We start from the raw sequence: 18,990 nt of genomic DNA, 5'->3' as shown, positions 1-18,990 counted from the left end.
ATCTGTAGGCATGCTAGCAGCACCTACTTATCAAATTAGAAAGATACTATTCAGTTAAGCACTTGGATTCTCTCCTCAGAAGTAATTGGTGATGGCAGAGGTAATATTTCTATTCTTGTCACCAAGGATAATAAAAATGCAGTAGAAGCTTAGAAGCTTGTGTATTTACAGCATTATGACAAATGTAAGTCAAGTAGTATTTCAGACTTAAGCTAGACAGGCGAAGGCACCCAGTTCTTCATGGTTAGATATTACAAGTCCTCCAGGACTGTAAAATATTAAGTGTAGTGATGCTGTAATCTAAACTCTTAACTTTAAAATCCTTTACAACAGGAAAATAACAACCCATGGTGCTAAATCTGTATGCACAATGAAGCTTGATGGAAACAAGGCAATGATTGATTTACCTTGGGCTTTATACACAACTGCAGTGTGTGGTATCTGTGCACTCAAGGTTGTTTGGTAAATGCAGGTGCTGGTTTTGGCTGGAATAGAGTTAATTTCCTTCATAGTAGCTAGTATGGGGCTATGTTTTGGATTTTTGCTGAAAACAGCATTGGTAATACAGAGATGTTTTAGTTATTGCTAAGCAGTGCTTACACTGAGTCAAGGCCTTTTCTGCTTCTCACCCCACCCCACCAGTGAGTGGGCTGGGGGTGCACAAGAAGTTGGGAAGGGACACAGCTGGGACAGCTGACCCCGACTGACCAAAGGGATATTCCATACCATATGATGTCATGCTCAGCATATAACGCTGAGGGAAGGAGGAGGAACGGGGGGGACGTTTGGAGTGATGGCGTTTGTCTTCCCAATAACTGTTATGCGTGATGGAGCCCTACTTTCCTGGAGATGGCTGAACGCCTGCCTGCTGATGGGAAGTAGTGACAGAATTCCTTGTTTAACTTTGCTTGTGCGTGCAGCTTTTGCTTTACCTATTAAACTGTCTTTATCTCAACCCATGAGTTTTCTCACTTTCACTCTTCTGATTCTCTCCCCCATCCTACCAGGGGGGAGTGAGCGAGCGGCTGTGTGGTGCTTAGTTGCTGACAGGTTAAACCATGATGACGCATCCCTTGTCTGTGGCATCTGACTAGACAGTAAATGGAAGTCTAACAGAGTCTAGGTGTGCTTCCTCCAGGAGTGGAGGGAGGAGTTGAGAGAGTTAAAGCATTAATTTGCATAGAAATTCTTATTTTCCATTTTTTGTTTAATCCACTTCTCAAGACTTAAGACAATCACAGTGACTTTTTTCCTCCAATGACTTTTTTTAGTACATGAGAATTAAAAAATGCCTCAGTAAAATCTGTATATTTTCATAGCAAAGAATACATTTGTTATTTCTGTGCTTTGCTTTGAAAAAGTATATTAAATGGGGAAGGAGAAAGATACATGTTTGTTTTTATAGTTGGGGTTTGTTTGGTTTGAACTGAATAAGTCTGAAAAGACTAGATAAAAACTGCAGATCAAATGAGAAGACTCCATAAGCATTCTACAGATTGTTCATTAAAAAAACACCCAACTGACAACACTACAACAAGAAAATGTTCTTAATTAATGTCTTCAGTTAAAGGAAAAGCATTGTGGATCTCTTAAATATATTATTAAATCTGTATTGTTTAGATAATAGGATGGGGAAAGACACTTGTGCTGAGTGCTGTGTCAAATTCACCAGGGCATGTTTTAATTCTAGTTCACTTGCTGGATTTCACAGCTATTTGTCTGGGTATTGGGGTAATTTGGAGGGTTGAGTGAAGCCAGATGACTGTAATGAACTCATTTTGTGTCTTTGACTCATTCTGGCAAAAAAGATGCTATTTATGGGGTATTTTGTATTGTTAAGACTTCTGTTCCTCCTGTCTCTCAAACTTTCTCTGGGCCACTGTCTTTGCACCATCACCAATAATTACATCAAATTAATTTGGCATAATTGAGTTAATTATTAGCACTAGAGGTTAACAACATGACTTCAATTGAACCAAAGCTTTTATCCCCCTTTTCCTGAGGCTTCGCAAAATGTAAACAAATCTGAATCATGGATGAAACCTAAGGCAGCTCCATTTCCATCAAGTGCTTTTGCCAGTCAGAAGAGCTATCCTGCCACATTCATTCACTCAGATGGGTGTTGATAAATGTGTTGTCTGCTGCAAAGAGAAGAATACTGTGGCATTCTGTATCAACATCCAAGTAGTTTAGAAAAAGGGAAATACTTTAATCACACCAGAGCCATTTAGTCAAAACCAGAAAGATAGAATAATCATTAATAAAAATTCAGATACATAGAGGATATTGACGTGGTTTAGCTGACATACATCAAAAAGATTTAAGGCATAGGTTGTAGAGAATCAGAGGATAGCTTTTTGAATTAGGGATGATATTGTGAATCACTGTGTAAGGCATAATCAATAGCATGATTCCTTGTATAAGGTGGTAGTCTGAGAATTGGAAGATATGGTTTCTATTCCCAGCCCTGCTATTGACTCATTGTGTGACTTTGCACAAGCCGCTTAATTTTCTGGAGCACAGTTTCTTTTCTCAGATATTTTCCCTCTTAGAGATCCAAGAGGCTAGGGTTGTCTCTTTCTGCTTGTGCATCCAAGCTCTATGCATAATACAATGGGATATTTGAATCGCCCGTGTCTTGATGTATTGCAATGGATCTCTGCACTGGGACGCTGAGAACTCTGCCTTTGCCAAGACTAAAAGCAAGCTTTTACCTCTAGTGCCAAGGGCTAAAATTGAGATCTAGCTCCCGCTTTCTGCAAAGTGCAGCGTGTTTGTTTTAATCTATTCTAGCAAGAGCTCTGAGCTAGACACTCAGATCAAGAATTTTGGCTTGAACTTAATTCTACAGACAATAAAATGTAAACTTTCCCCCCTAACTTCATCTTAGCCAGACCAATGTATTAGTTACTCAATATAGTTGGTGTGTTGTGTGTAATCAATTAAAAGCAAGCTCTGTACCTCTAAAAACAAATGTCCTGCAGAGTTCTGTAGAGTGCTTTTCTTGTATATCATTCTAGCTCAATGACAAAAATATCTAAAAGGCAGGGGGGGAAGTGAAAATTTGAAGAAATCATGTTCCAGTTGTAAGATTTTTTTTTTTACCTGGCCAACAGGATATCCAGGATTTATTTTTGGTTCTGCTATTGACATGTTATGTGAAAGATTAAGAATATTATTTAATTTCTTTTTTGTGTGTCTTTTTGGGGAAAGTAGGGCTAAAGATATTTGGTTTGCATTTATACTTGATTTGAGTTCTGTATATGGTAAGGATTATTTAACAATGGATGAATTTTCTGGGAAGACTGCAGAAGATGGATAAAACTCTGCCTTGCTTGAAAACTGCTTACAAGATTCTGGGGCAAAGTGAACGTGGGTCTGCTGCTGACAATCTTATCCTAGGTTCAGATGGTATCAGGTTGGAAAGAAGTAAAATTACCTTTTGTTTTGAAAAGGTGCAGTACAATGTTGCTAATAATGTATAACACTATAATAGTGTTACTAATCATGATACAGTTATCTATTCTAAGTAATAGACAACAGTGGCTTTAAATTGTAGATACCTCTGCAGTTCTCAAATTGGTAAGAATTTTTTGAAAATATTTTTTTCATCTTACTACTTTAACTGATATTAATTTAAATCTAGGTGATGATGGGGGAGGAGGGAAGTTGTATTACTAACGTGGAAATTCTCAACATATGCTTTCTAACTCATGTCCAAGACTTTGCCATGAAAATAGATGACAAACAGCCACCTTCCGCACTGGGTGTGCTGGGGCACGCAGATGCCCTTTTAGCACCACAGGGAGAATTATGCTCCCAGGAGGTCAGATCCTGTACTATCAATGACTGCAGGTTTGTTAAAGTCAATGGAGCTGTGCTAGCCTGTTGATACTGTTAAAAGTCTGATTTATGGGTAGACTTTTGAAGCCTAATTAGAATTTACAAAACTGTCCTCTTCCAGCATACAGCTTCTGTTTTCCTTTTGGAAGCCTATATTGAATCAGAATAGGAGAGAAACAACAAGGGCTGAGCTAATGTAGGCAACAACACACTCAGTCCTGCGCTCAAGCTATGTGTAGGCCTGCAATTTAAATACATTACACTAGGTAACATATGCAATCATTATGTCAGCTGTGGTTTTAATTACTTCCCTCTTGTAATTAGGTCAAATTATGAAGCGCTGGAATCAATTGTTAAGTGGCCCTTTCTGGAGCCAGGTACCGATTTCCTGGATGATGGAGTTCCTTCAACATTTTTCTTTTAATCTCAAAAGAATATCTTATAACTTTTTAAACTAGCAGTATCTTATTATAAGTAGAGGAGAATGGTCCCTGAAGGAATGGGCGGGGAGTGGGTGTAGCTCTTTTGCCATCCAAAGCATGGAGAATGTGCAAGTCTTATATTGCAGCTGGCTTTGTGAGGAGCTCTCTTGTGGCATCCCACTGCAGCCAGCAGAGGTTTTTCAGGGATAAAGGTCCTTTCGCAAAAACCAGTTGCTGGACTAGGAACTCCTTTGTTATAAGCTTGTTGCTAGCCAGAATTTTCCTTTGTTTTTCTTATGAAGCAGAGTATCTTTGAGCTAGGCTAGGCCATGGAGAGTGACAGTAAAGTTTTTGGGGAAAACTTGAAATATGGCTTTAAGACCTCAAAGTGTTCCTAAGATATGGCGGGCATCTGCCCACGTGATTAGCTGTTGGTATGGTAACAATCCCTGATTAGTGAACTGTACAAGTTAAAATCCCCCTTAAGAGGCTAAAGATTGAGACTTAAATGTTCTGTAATACTGCTGCTTATAAACATTTCTCCCATGAACAGGCATGTATTTTGCTTAAGATATGGTGGGCCAAATTCATCCGTGGTATAATTCCACCACAGACAGGGTTTATGCCAGGTGAGGTTTTGGCTCAGATTATGACTTGGATTGAGAGCAAAGGATTGCAAGATGCTAAATTTCAGCAGGTGTGGATTTGAAATAGAGACAGCAAGTTGTTCTTGATGCTGCTGTAAAGGATAATGTAAATTGGGAAGGACGATTACAGGGCGAACTGTATATACCAGGGCATTGTACAAATACCATCGTCATTAGTCTAGGGATTACGTATGTATAGTTAGGACCGGAAAGGATGTGCTGCGGTAGATCAGTAAAATGAGAGGTCATGCTTGTAGGCTGGATATGATGGTTGCACTAAAGCAGTGTTATGATGTATACGTTAGGCATTCTTGGTTTAAAAAAAAACAACAGTTTTTTATTAATCTTTAGTCAATAGTGTGGGTCACAGTGACTTCTGTGGCTTTTTTAAAATTCTGACTCTTTACCTTCCCATGACTTTGTCCTTCCATTGAACTTTTCTACTTTTACTTTCCTAAGTAGAGCCCTTTCTGCACTAAGTGATAGCTACTTGTTTGAATTATGTGCTTTTACCCTCTTGCCTTTTTTATAAAAAAAAGATAAAGTTGGATTGCATGGGCAAAATGAGCCTATCTTAGAGCATAAACTTTAACCAGTTTCAGTCCTTCCTGAATTGAGTTAGAACCCTGACAAAACCTTATGTAAAAATTGCTATTCTTCCCATGCTTATATGACCCATAGTTCATAGAATTCATGTTTTCATTAATCAAAGACAGCATGTTTATGCCCTTCAAAAGAACTTTCATACTTTATGCTGCCAACTGGGTATCCATCCCTTAACAAATTTTGTGGTAGTTTGTGTTGTGCCCAATTGGAAGTTTTTCAAAAATTTGAAGATTCAGAAAGTATTAGAAGGTGAAATAAACCCAGCCGGAAAGTTGTTATACTAACTATCATAAAGTAGTAGGGAGAACCACAATTGCTAAACATTTCAAAATACAATATTTACAAGAAAGGAAGGAATGAACAGGCAATTCTGTTTTAAAGCTGATGGCACCAAGATACAACTCAATTCATATTCAGGCATGATCTCAAAGGTAAATACTTACAGATTTGGCCACTGAGAACAAAATTCATGTTGACAGCAGTTGAACTGAGCAGTTTACAGCTTGGAAGATAAAGTTCTTTTGAGACTGTGCCTTTCAGAATTTTCTTTAAGCCAGGAGAAGTCATTGTCAGGAGAAGAGAGTAAGTAGATAAGTTTGAATTGCACCTAAACCAGGGAGATTCCTATCCTCCTGTTGCTGCCTGAACTTTTAGTGAGCATGGTCCAAAGAATATTACTCTAATTAGTCTGAGCATGCTTATTAATTATCCAGAACAGGGTAATCTGGCCTCAGTGTGGGCCCCATGTTTCCTCACTGGTGTTAGATTGCAGAAGTATCAATGTTTTGTTTGCTGTGTTTGACGTATTGCATGTCTCTGCTTCGTGATACCAAACAAGAGTGTAAGGTAAAACATTTGCCCTGTGGCTTTGGTTAATTTATATAAATGGACTTCATCATGACAAGGGTTTGATGTCTTTTTATAGCCAAAACCCAGAGCTTTTGAGCCTTTCTGTAATCATGTCGATTTACATCTATATTCAGTTTTCCTTTACCATACACATCTTAAGCTTTTACTCCGACACTAAGAAAAACACATTATAGGTCTGCTTTCCGGTTGCCTTAGAGTTGCTTTATACCATATCAGCAGTAGAGGGATCATAAAGTGAGTGCAAATACAAAATATAATTTACATTTGATCTGCAAGAAAACTGCTTCTCAGAGCCTGAAAATATGGATCTCTTATGTGCTGAGCATGCTAGGCTACCAGGTGTGCTCCATCTTTGTTCAGCACCTTCCTATATTTTCAGGGTTTGAGACCAGAAGGACAACTAGTTTATACAGATTGACTCTTTGTAATGTGGTATTAAAACTTGACCAGGAAACTCTGCACTGAGTCAGACAACTTGTGTTGGACTAGCACGTATGTGCCTTACGGGTCCTAGGCTGCATGCTGATTGCCAGGACAGTTCAACTGTGTGAAGCCCTTTCCTTTTTGTCCTTTACAATAGACTTTTAGTAGCAGGTTGAGGGCTGGATGAATTGCTATAACAGAGGCAACCCCTATCTTTTTTTTTAATGTGAATGTACAAAATAAAATGGAGCTCTATCCTACTTTCAGAACTTAAGTTACTTTTTTTTATTCGTAGTTTCCTTGCTTATACATTTAGGGATCACTATCAATTTTTTTTGCACCGCAACTCACTGGGAGCTGATGTTCAGTTGCTTGTTCAGTATGACTATACAGTTCGTTTTTTAAGAACTATTCCTTCTAGGTTATGGTTCCCTATTGTGTAGGTATAACCTGCACTCCAGGTTGTTTGTATAATGTTCAGGTGTATTAAAGTACAACCTTGGACCCAGCTTATCCAGAAGTTTACCACACTCTCTCTGATTGCCTTGTTCTCATTACGTATAGCTCTAGCAATCTTTGCCATCCTCAAGTTTTACCAATTAGAATTTCATATTTGCAGGGAGGCAACTGCTGATAGTATTGAATAGCATTAGGCCTAATACTGATACTATAGAACTGCATGAAGGATGTCCAACTGATAGTGATTCCTTGTCAACAAACAATCTTCGAGATCTGTCATTTAGCCAGTTCTTAATCCCCCGTATTCTCTACTAGTATTGTGTAAAGCTAACTTTACACTGTAGGGCTGTGCCCCCCCAAACATGCTCTTGTCACAGTGTCATTTGAAACTGCTTCTCTGCCTCATGCATCAAGGAAAGCATAAAGCAGAGAAGAACAGAAATAGAAGTGAACAGAACAAGACTGGCTATCATTATTCATGCAATAGGACTTTACAGATCATATTTAGAAAGGACAAAATCCACAACAATGACAGGCCACAGCTCGTCAGAAGTGATCACATCAAAACAGCAGATCTTAGTAAAAGCCCAGCATGCTGGAGAGATGTTTTTATTAGAAAGTGACTTCAGCATTGTACGTGCTCACCCATACACGAGAAGGGATATATCTACAGGGCAGGCCATTGCCCAGGGCTGCAAAATATTCAGTAGCTCTGAGTGAATGTGATTTGGTAGGGATGGACATTTACTGGTTTGCCTAGGGCAGCAGAATGCATAGAGCTAGCCTTGAACACAGCTTCACTCTCCCATGACCTACTAGGGAATAAAGAAAATACATTACAGTGTAATAACCAGAGAAGGCAGTTAGTTCACTGAAACCAGTAAGGTCTGCCACTCTGCTGCAATAAGTTGTAAGTGTATTTAAGAAGTTAGAGCCCAGAGTCATAGGCCTTTCTTGTATTTACCAGCTGTGAACCTGTGAAACCTCGAAAGGAGGACTGATGTAGCCAAATGCTAAGACAAAGGAGTAAGAATCCTTCTGAGGAGCAGCAGTCCACTTGGGTGTCTTCCTGGACTGATGTCAAAACATGAACCAAGATGTTTTGCGGTTAAAGAGGTTTCAAGAGGCTTCCAATTTCATTCTTATTTTGGCAGTTATAATTATTACTTTCCTGTGCAGAAAATTTTACCATCTAATTTTGCACAAATACCACTTTTGGAATCTCTATTCATACTAATAGAACTAGGTCCAGTGGAGGCATAATAAGTCAAATTGCAGAATTTCGCTATGAATTCTTAACAGTAAGTTCACTAGTGATTTTCTTTCTTGCAGAGTCTGGTATTGGACACTTCAAGGAGGACAAATAATTGTGGCACCCTAGATAACTGTATAAGATGTTGTAAGTTCAACACTAAATTCCCAAGATACCTAAAATCACACATAGGTTTGGAAAAAAACCCAAACAAACCAGTCCATTTCTCTGCTGTTTTATGAGTACTTATACTGCTGGGAATATTCTGAACTATCTTCCTAATTAAAATTAAACTAATGCTACTCAGTAGATGCTTTGCATTTGTTTTTCTTTGATTCTTTTTTTTTACAGGGCTTGTTTGCTTAATCCTAACTTGCAAAATTCACTCTGTATGTCTCAGCGATTTTTATGATTGAGTCCAAACATAGCCTACTAACACCCAGGGAGACGGTATGGGTTTTGGGGTGGTTTTGAGGAATTTATTCTTGAACATGCAGTGTGATCAACTCACATAACAGTCTATCTGGAGAAAGAGTTAGCTGCAAACACTGGTACCAGCTTTTGGATCCCTCAGGTACCTTCAGTAACACAGAGCGAACACTAAAAAATAGTATCAAATGGTTCCATCTCTCCATTTCTAGTTTCTTTTCCCTCATACTTCTGTTTTGTGTGCTTGGCTTTGTTTGGGATGGCAATGGTCAATAGCAATGCATTCCCCAGCAGAGAACCCAATTGTAAAGATAAGTTTATCATGAAAGATGGTTCAGAGGTCAGAATGCTGAGGCAGTCTGTGGGAACCCAGCTCCATTCTGCTGAATACTATTTAGTGCTTGGCATTAAACACCTTAGGATCTTTGTTGCCCTGTGGAAGTGAGTATGTGTCTCACCTGACCACAGTCAGCTGGCAAGGCAGTGTTCCAGGCTAGCTTCTTATCAGTTAAGTGGCCAAATTAAGTGAGTGAAATCCAGGCCTTTCTTGGTTCCTCATTGTTAAAAATGGATGCAATACTTTTGTGCTACTTTACTAGGATACTGTAAAATCAATGCTTTAAAGATCATGAGGTTTGACTAGGATAGGGAATCATAAATTCCCGAGTTAGCTTTGCAAAGATGTAATACTTTGAAGTAATAAGAAAACACATCTCCAGCGTGTATATCCGGGGGAAGAGAGGGAAGGGGGAGCCAACCTGTAAACAGCAACAGCTCAGGTAACTCTTGCAGTCCTTTAATTAACACTTCCAGTCTCTGAAGCCCAGCTTTGGTGGCAGTTTAACTCTAACTAGTCTGGAGGGATTGAGATTCTAACTGTTGAACTGTAGGGATTTGCTTGAAAAACAGTCACAGTAGCAGGAAAAAAACCTGAGAGCAGTGGCATAGTGTCATATCAGTATCATCATGGGTTCAGCTATACACTGGCTCAATTGACAAGCTTGCTAATGCAGAATGCAAGATTAATTGGCTTTGGTCAGCCTTTGCTTCACTATCTGAATATCATTATCAGGAATGTAAATGATTATGCAATGCAGAGAAATGCCACAATAGTCTCAGTGTCTCCTTTTATACTTGTTTCTTTTTAAACAGGGCTTTATCTAAATGCAAATGTGATTTCAGCCTTCTGATTAGGACATTATACAGCCATTCTTTCCAGAAAAGCATAATTAGCAGATTATTTTATTTCTGACTCAACAGTTCTTGGTTTAGATTGTTTGTTGTGCTATGCATGATATTTAAGTTATCAGAAGGAGATTTACATTATTAGTCAGGAGTATAGCCAGATTTTGTGAGGTCGAGGGTTTTTTCTTGGCAGACAAAAATGGTAACATTTGTGGGATTCAAGGGGGGATGCTTTTAGAACAAAAGGCAATAGTGCAGATGCTGACTGTGCTTTATTGTCCTTTTTGTGCCAAGTAAGGGGCAAATTACAGTATAACTATGGAATTCTCCTATGGCGTGGGGTATACAAGTGCAGAGTTTAGCCTTACCTGTTTTCAGGATCTATTCACTGTTGAGTTGTACTCATACAGTGCCCCAGTATCTTAGAACTTAATAGTGGGTCAAGTCAAAAGATTATTTCTCATTAAACAACCATTTTACCAAAATTGCCATCAAGTTTTCCATATGCTGTGGTAGATTTCTAGTGAAAACTTCACTGGAAATGATATTGCAAACACTGAAGTTACATGCTCAGAAAATTACAGCACTTTGGTGATAAACTTCCCTGTGAAGCTTACCCCCGTCATACAATTTGTAGTATTTTTGCAGCTATGAATCTGTCAGAACTCAGGATATTTTTTTTTCTTTCAGTATGGGAGCCTCATACAGTATATGTTTGATAACTAGGCTTGGTAAAAACTTCAGTCTTCAAATGTATTAGAAAGTCCAGTATTTGTGAGAAGGGGAAGGATTTTTTCTGAAATTCGTTGGTGTAAATGTATTTGTTACATGATTTGGATTCAGCAGCTCATCATTTTCCTGTGAAAAATTACTGCAGTGGAAAATTCCTGATTATCTATAGTGAAACAACATTTTCAATTCCATTGATCAGTTTAATCCTTCTATATTCATATGTTTACGTGACCCTGGCTTCTTGCTCTCTCCCATAGCTTATTTTCTTTGTGCTGAAGCAAGCTGTCCTATACATTCCCAACACATGAGGGATCTTTGCTTGTGACAGGAAATCTATTGCACCACTTAGGTTTAATTAGAGCACAATGACATGTGATGGGTTTACACATCAAACAACTCAACAAATTGGCTCTAATCCCAAAGTATATTTTGGGATCTGTATTGAATTGGGATGTTTCACTGTATTTAGTGGGAATATGTGAAATACAGGGTCAGGTTCTTAGGGTCAGCGGAACTATGCCAATTCTTACTAGCTAAGGATCTAGCCCAAAAAACCTGTGTGTAAAGTTAAATTTACATTCAGATCAACTTGAATCCAGCTGCATATTCTAGATTTCTCTACTGGATGATAAAAAACCCATATTCCCACAGGTTCTGTGTAAGTAACAAGTTTAATCCTATGCCCAGTTCTAATTTGCACCGAGTTTAGAGAGTTGAGTATAGACCCAGGACATATTTTAATCTGCCACATAGTGGAGTGAGGGGTTAGCTTACACCTAGGTGCGGAGATGGTCTTTGTATTCTGCTCGCTTGTAGCACTACTTTTGTGCTGGTAAGTCACAGTCAGTGATTACAGTGCCCGATGACTTATGAGGTGAAGAGCTTCATTTATGTATTTTTAACATGTATGTGGGTTTATCATTTCAAGAAGTAGGACTTATTACTGTAGCAATTTTTTCCTTTCATAAATGCTTTTCATTAAATAGGGGAATTTTGATGTTTCACAGATACTTTTTTTTATTTCAGGAAAGCTTAATTTGAGGTATGGTTTCCAGATCCCAACTTCGTCTACGCTCATGGTTATGGAATGGGTCCATTTTTGTCTTATTGTTATTAATCTACATTTGTGCCTATTACATGAAAGATTAAAAATCCTCTCCTGTATGGAGGATGCAAAAATGATGATAATGGCAAAAGCAATTTAAGCTGGGGTTTTTCTAGAGTTCATCCCTTATTTTCAAATATCCACTTTTCCTGTGGTTATTGGACCACTTTAGTATTTTGAGACACTGTACTCACATTAGACTAGACTATTTTAAGAACAAAAGTGCCATGTATTCAAAGTGTGGCATTTAGTTTAACTGTATAGTAATGATGAATGCCCAGCTTTTGCATTAGTCCAGTGAGGCAGCATGTCTCAAGCATTCACCTTCATGGCACAGTTGTTTACCTGTGGACTCTTTCTGTGACATGTGGAAGGCCTTTGTCCTCTGCTGACCCATGAGGGAGCATTGCTCCCCATGGCAAGTCATGAGCTGTGGGGCACAGCAAAGAAGTCAAATTGCTTCAGATATTCTTGTATGTGAATTGCCCAACTCAATGTGTAAATTATTAATGAAAGTGTTAAAGCTTGAATTTCAGAGTTGAAGAATATGTACAACTGCCACTGAAGGAAGAAGAAAAGGAAAACATTGGTTGGAGCCAAAGATATCCTGTGTGAAGCTGGTCTAGTCAGTTAATTTCTGTGCCTCGTTTCCTGTTGATGAGAGCAGTCTACAGTCTGAGTGGTGTTCTTGTGTCTATGTCAGACACTGGGAAACACTCAGGGTAAGGTAATAGAAGATTCAGAAATACATAAAAAAGCTAGATAGATTCCTGTGGGTGCAACACCTCCAAACAGTAAACCTTAAGCTTCAGTAACTTTTTGTTAACAGGCTCTAGAAGGAGCTCTGTTCTTTAGAAAAGTGACTTGTTTAATCAGGTTTTAAATGACTGACAGATAAAGCACCTTGACAATCACTGGGCCATTAACACGGCATATTTTATTGATTTCTGGCATGCCTTGTAGCTGTCTTCTGTTTTTCATTTTCTGTCTTTTTATAACTATCTGTTCAGGCAGTTCTTGTTCAAACTTTTTTGCTAAAACAGGAAAATATAGAGTTAGATATACAGAGGACATCAAAACTTTATTGAAAAGGTCTTACTTCCGCTATGTAATTTCATATGGTAAAAAATTCAAGGCTACCAAAGAAAGGCAACGTGTATGTTACTGTATTCTTAACTTGTTATGAAAGAAAAGTAAATCTAGATATTGATCAAAAATAAAATGTTTACATCCCAGTTCCTCTGAAAAAGTCAAATATTGACATCTATAAATTGAATATTGTTGTGACAGAATCCCTTCAACTATCAGTATGTGTCAGGAATATTACTTAGTCTACATAGATCATTCTTAGTCTTGTCACCTGCAGTACTAAATGCAGAGGAAAATTGAAGGAGGGGATTTAGCATGATGTTTGTATAGTAAATGTTTCTTACAACATATGGTGTAAATTTGCAACCCCAAAATACTTTAAAAAGGTAATACCAGTTGAACACTGAAAGTTAACTTAAACAGTAGAGGAGAGAGTCAGGTGAAACTAAATATCCTAAGCAGGAAAGGAAAGCAAAGGTATTTGCATAGCAAAACAAGACGATTTTCAAAGTTTCATTTGTGTTCTCACTGACATGTAGTAGGGGTATACAGAGATATCACTGAACTGAGTGTTAGAAAGAAACTGAAGGAGGGTACCAGAATCTATTTTGAAAGTCCATTTATATTAGAAGGGTTCCTAAGAAAAAAAGTTAAGGAAGGAATTTAGTGCTGAGAGTGGTATCAAGGGTGGAGTGAAAGGCATATGCTGGAAATATGCCTTCGGCTTGCTGCTGGAAGAGAAGTCCTAGGATTGAACCCCATGTTGCAGTTAGAAAAATAACATGTACATATACCTGCTTGAGGTACCTGTTGAGGACTTGAACATTTAGAAAGTCAGTCAGATGTGGTGTTACACCATGAGGTGACCAGTATGGCAAAACAAAACTGAGAGCTAGTCTGAAACAAACTCTGTTATATTTGATGTTATTTGATATTATATATTATTGCCCCATCATTGGAAGCGTTCAAAGCCCCATCAGGTCAGATGGGGCTTTGAGCAACTTGATCTATTGAAAGATGCTCCTGCCCATGGCAACGGGGTTGGACTAGATGATCTTTAAAGGTTCTTTTCAACCTAAACCATTCTTTGATTGTATTTCTATTTTCAAAATAGGACACAGACTTGGAATCATCCTATCTAATTTAGGCTTGTAACTGCAGGATCTATATTATAATTCTTGTTTTGCTACTCCTTCTGTGTCCAATGGAGAGAAGGGCAGGGAGTAATTCAGTCTATATATTGTCTAAGACACATTTTGGAGTCACTTATCTTTCTACTGGTTGGAGGGGGAATGCAAGGATCTCTGTACTGACTATCGAGAGCATAATCACCTCCTGTAGTCAAATGCCAAAGTGAAATTAATCCAAACCAAAAAAATGCATGGGGCTGATGCCCGGCATGGGTTTCATTGCAAAGAGAATATGATATTTTAGAGAAAAAAGATTGGAAGAAAACAAGAGATGAACATTTTGAAGCCTGGGGGTATTCAGATCTGTATTTTAAGCTGAACTTTTAGATAAAGCTGTGATTAGCACATCTTGTGTGCTTGGAAAGTGAGCTAGCAATTGGACTAGTCAGACTGAAGCTATTTTGAAAAGTCAGGTCTTGGTCTATATTTCTGAATTTTTCGTAACATCTTTCTGCCCTACATGTGTGTGGTTTTTTGGACAGTATCCAGTTGCTGTAGTGTGTGAGGCCCAATGGTTTTTATTAAACAGATATGAAAAAAGAACTGGAATCAAACAAGCAGAATGAAAAGATTGCTGCAGCAGTATAGAGCCAAATTATTGCCCTCATGATGGAAGAATGGTTTTCTAATTGTTCGTGAAAGCTAATGGAAACCATATTTTGGCTGTGAATAATTCTCAGGAGGGATCATTGTGAAGTCTTACCTCATCTCTCGTACTTTACTGATGAAACGTATCAAATATTCAAAAGCAGACACACCCCTTGACGCTGAAAGTGCAGAAAACCACTGGTCAGTTTTAGATACTAGAGAAAGATGTGACTCTTCAGGGGTGAGTGAGCTTTACTGGCACATCACTGAGCTGTCAGAGGCCTGTGCAGATTTACCTTTGTTACAGCATGTCAATTGTGGGAGGAGTGGATAACTGGCAGAGAATAAAGGTTATGATGACAGAATCCAGGAGCCAACTAATTAAGATTTTCTTGCCCGCAAGACATCATGATATCACACTCAACCATGTGTGAAAGAAGGGGGTGTTTGAAAGTTTACCTACGTCAACATCACCTACTTCTGAGTTACCTGTAACTAAAAATTGGAAATGCCACTTTTCACATTTTGTCCATGGAATCTTTCCTAGATGTTATACCATTTTAGTCCCGAAGATCTTTATTCCAGACTTTAGTAATAACAACCAAATCAAAGTTATTATCTTAAATGTTAAATTTGATCCACCTTTTGTCGTTGTGATGTGTATTAGTCCTTCTTGCACTGGATGGAGCACTACCAGCACAAATATAAAACAACAGGATTTCCAAATGCCATATTTGACATCGGCATCACCCATTTATCCATCTTGGGAATGGCCTTTGTCTACTTTTCTTTCCAAGATCCCCTGAATAGGTAGTCATTAACCTATGATTAATTAAGGAAGTGACCAAGCTGAATCTTGTGGAGGTAGTTGACAAGCTGTGTTGTATTAGCTCCAGTGGAAAGTCATCACAGCCATTGTAGTGGTGTTTACAGAGCTTGGGGTCCAACAGCCTTTTTTTGGTTGGTTAGGTTTTTTATAATGTTAATAACAGAATCAGGGTAAACAGCACCATACATGGATCCTTCAGCTCATTACAATCACAAAAAAATGAGGCATATTGGTAATGAACATCACATTGGGATTCTTGTAACTTTTATGGGTATTTTTCACTAGGGAGCTAGTCACTGTGATCAGCATTTGTTTTGGAGTACCGTTTGTCGTAAATCTATATACTCTTAATATTTTGGGGAAAGGGCTTTGCTTTTTGAAAGTGTTACTAAAGTGATTTTGAGTGAAGTCACAAATGAACTACACAGAACGCATTTTGGATGTAAGGAAAGAAGTCAGTATAAATAAGCAGGAAAGGGATCCTGGCATATGTTTTTCAAAGGTTTATGCCTATTAAGCCTATTGTATACCTTAAAATTAATTTTAATAATTTACATCATCAGCTCATGAGAAAGTAACTCTGTTAAGTACTTCCTTAAGACAGTCATCTTTTTCCCTTGGAGGCTAGAAAAGCTTTTTCTGAAGTGTCATCAGAGCCTTTCTTAGGGGCTTCCATAACACCCATCAGCCGTGACTCACTATGTTTCTACAGGTCCTTAAAAAAATAGTGTTATAAAACTTGCCTGTTGATACCAGCTAAGCAGGTGGTGAGCTATATTGTGTGCTCTATTAGTCTACACAAAACCAGGCTCATATTACTGTCACCTCCTCCCCATTCCCATCCCACCTGTTTGGCTCATCTGCCTTGTTCTGCCTCATCTTATGACTTGTCATTAGTCTGCCTTGTAAATTCTTTGTGGCAGAAAGTTTTTCATTAGATATGTATGTATATATAGTACCTACCATGATAGAGCCTGAATCCTTGACTGAAGAGTATGGGCACAATTCCAGTACAGATAATAATGCTAATATTGCAAGGCTCTTTCTCACACATTTCCTGTAGACAAGAAGCTCTGCCACAGGAACAGCTCCCTCTCGTTTTACAAAATGTTACTTTTGACAAAAGGTAGTTAGATTCAAAAAAATCAATATGGTGTAGATTTCACCCAATCTTTTGGTAATGAACAGAAAAACCCCAATACTGTGAGGTGCTCTCATGTGACTTTGTACTGTGGTTTTGTTCCATGAGTAAAGCAATGTTGTTGAGGCCCATCCCTCAAGAATAAGACAGATTTTGTGTTTTGGTCAAAGGTTTCTTTAATTTTCTTCACATAGAAGAATCATACTTTTTGTGCCTAAAATGTTAGAGATTTTCAGTGACCTCTGCTAGTGTAAATCAGCATAGCTCTTGTTACTGCTATAGAGGTATGCTAATTTATATCTACTTCTTTATAGACAGAGGTGGAAATTTTGTTTTACTGAAAATACAGATTACAGTAGTACACATCCCATTATGATGGGCATTTTATAGGTACTTAGTGAGGAGATTTTTCCCCACTGCAAGAACAACTAGCCTATGCAAATGTACAGCCCCAGGCGTGTGATAGCTGTAGCGTTCTATTCTGAAATAAATTGGGCCGAAGGACTTAAATTACTTAAGAAAAAGGAAAAAGATATTCCAAATGATGAGTAAGTATCATAACGGGTGCTAAAATAATGCCATACACCTACTTCATTATTCAGTTACTTATTTATTATCTTTATTCTTAAGAGTAATGGTGTAAAAGTGCTTTTTTCCAAATGTTAATTTAGTTCTCTGCAGATGGTAACCATCTGTTAAATGACAAGTAATTTACAGTATTTGATTAGCACTTTATATAGCTTGGATGGACTTATTGTTACAATATGCAAGTATAGTTATGGAGGTGAAATTTGTTAGAAATTTGTTCTTTTCTTGTTGCTGTTACCAAAAAAAAAGGAAAATTTCAAACCTATCAGTATTTTTACCTGTCTTCTACTGTATTTATACATGTTATTTAAAGTTAAAGCCTGACATTCATAGGCCAGTTCACAAGATATTCTTGAGAGAATGAAAATACTAGGAAATACTGGTAAATTCCAACACCACTTGTAGCAATTATGAGCATTCTATGATGTCACCGTGTGGATAGACTCTTATGGATGCTCAAGGAAAGCACTGAAAGCTTGAATGAATCTAAGAATCATGGCTTATCAAGTAGAAAACTCCTTCGGGGCTGCCATACTGCTTTGTATACTGATAGCAGCTTACACTGTGGGTCTTTTTTTTTTAAACTAGAAAAAATTTAATATTGCAGTACACCTTAATATTACCATCATAAAGTGATCTTCTTGCATAAACTGCCACACTTTTGTATTTTAATACCTTGATCAATGGCGACTAACCCCCATCTGTCCAGAAACTAAACAAGTTCTGATTCATTTCATAATTGTTTTCTTCTAAAGTTTCTTCAAGTTATGCTGCTAAATGTTAATTTGCTGTCCCTCTTTTCATTGCTGTAAAATTACTTTACACTTTTGTTTCTGTGTTTTTAATAAAATTCATTAGGTGTTTTGATTTGTGTTTCTTATTTTCAACAGCTAAAAAGCTTGATAATGGCCCCACTACCGAATGCTGAATTAGTTCAGAACTCTTTGCAGTTATATCGTTACCTGCTTCGATGCTGTAAGCAACTTCCTGAAGAGAATATTCGTCAGCATTACAGACATGCAGTCAGGCAGGTGAGAAACAGATTTCTTTTTCTGTTAGTGGAATTCAGTGTTGTGGGGTTTTTTGTTTTTTTCTCCTCTTACAGTTTGGACCAACTTTTTATAGCTCCTGGCACTTAAAAAATTACTCTTCTGCAAGCTTGAAACAGTGGATTTGAACGATTGTACTAGGAGTGTGTGAAGGAGCATTTCTTTTAGTTTGCTTTGAATCTCAAACCTTCTGTTTTCCTTGGCTTTCATCTCTAATTCTTGTCTTAGTCAAGAGAGTGAACAATCATTCCTTACTCACCTAAATGCATCTTTTATGGTAAAATTCACTGGTTCCTTGTTGGTCATTTTTAATATATATATCCTGCCCCCAGTCCCCCGCACTGGGTGACTCTCATCTAATTGTTCATCTGGAAGTAATTGTATGCCTTTGGTCATATCTGTTGTACTGTGTTTTTCTAGTTTTAACATAACAGACAATTTCAGTTGTTGTTCTGAATTGAAGTTGTCTGGGGTGTTTTTGCTGATGTATGAAATGAGTAAAATACTTAATATGAAATTACATTTGACAAGACTTGTTATGGA

The 18,990-nt window shown here is 37.9% G+C and overlaps 1 protein-coding gene across 4 annotated transcripts in view; it reads left to right on the top strand.

Moving 5' to 3' along the window:
- LYRM9 (LYR motif containing 9) overlaps positions 1 to 18,990 on the top strand; it is a 43,418-nt gene that overhangs the window by 21,921 nt on the left and 2,507 nt on the right. For all 4 annotated transcript variants that reach the window (XM_059829378.1, XM_059829377.1, XM_059829376.1 and 1 more), the window contains one exon: positions 18,289 to 18,429. In XM_059829378.1, coding sequence (XP_059685361.1) covers positions 18,304 to 18,429 — 126 coding nt within the window. In that variant the 5' untranslated portion in view covers positions 18,289 to 18,303. The remainder of the gene's footprint in view (positions 1 to 18,288; positions 18,430 to 18,990) is intronic.

The sequence above is a fragment of the Gavia stellata genome, chromosome 25 (assembly GCF_030936135.1).
Source record: "Gavia stellata isolate bGavSte3 chromosome 25, bGavSte3.hap2, whole genome shotgun sequence".
NCBI classification, from domain to species: Eukaryota; Metazoa; Chordata; class Aves; order Gaviiformes; family Gaviidae; genus Gavia; species Gavia stellata.
This window is presented reverse-complemented; position numbering and strand designations above follow the sequence as displayed.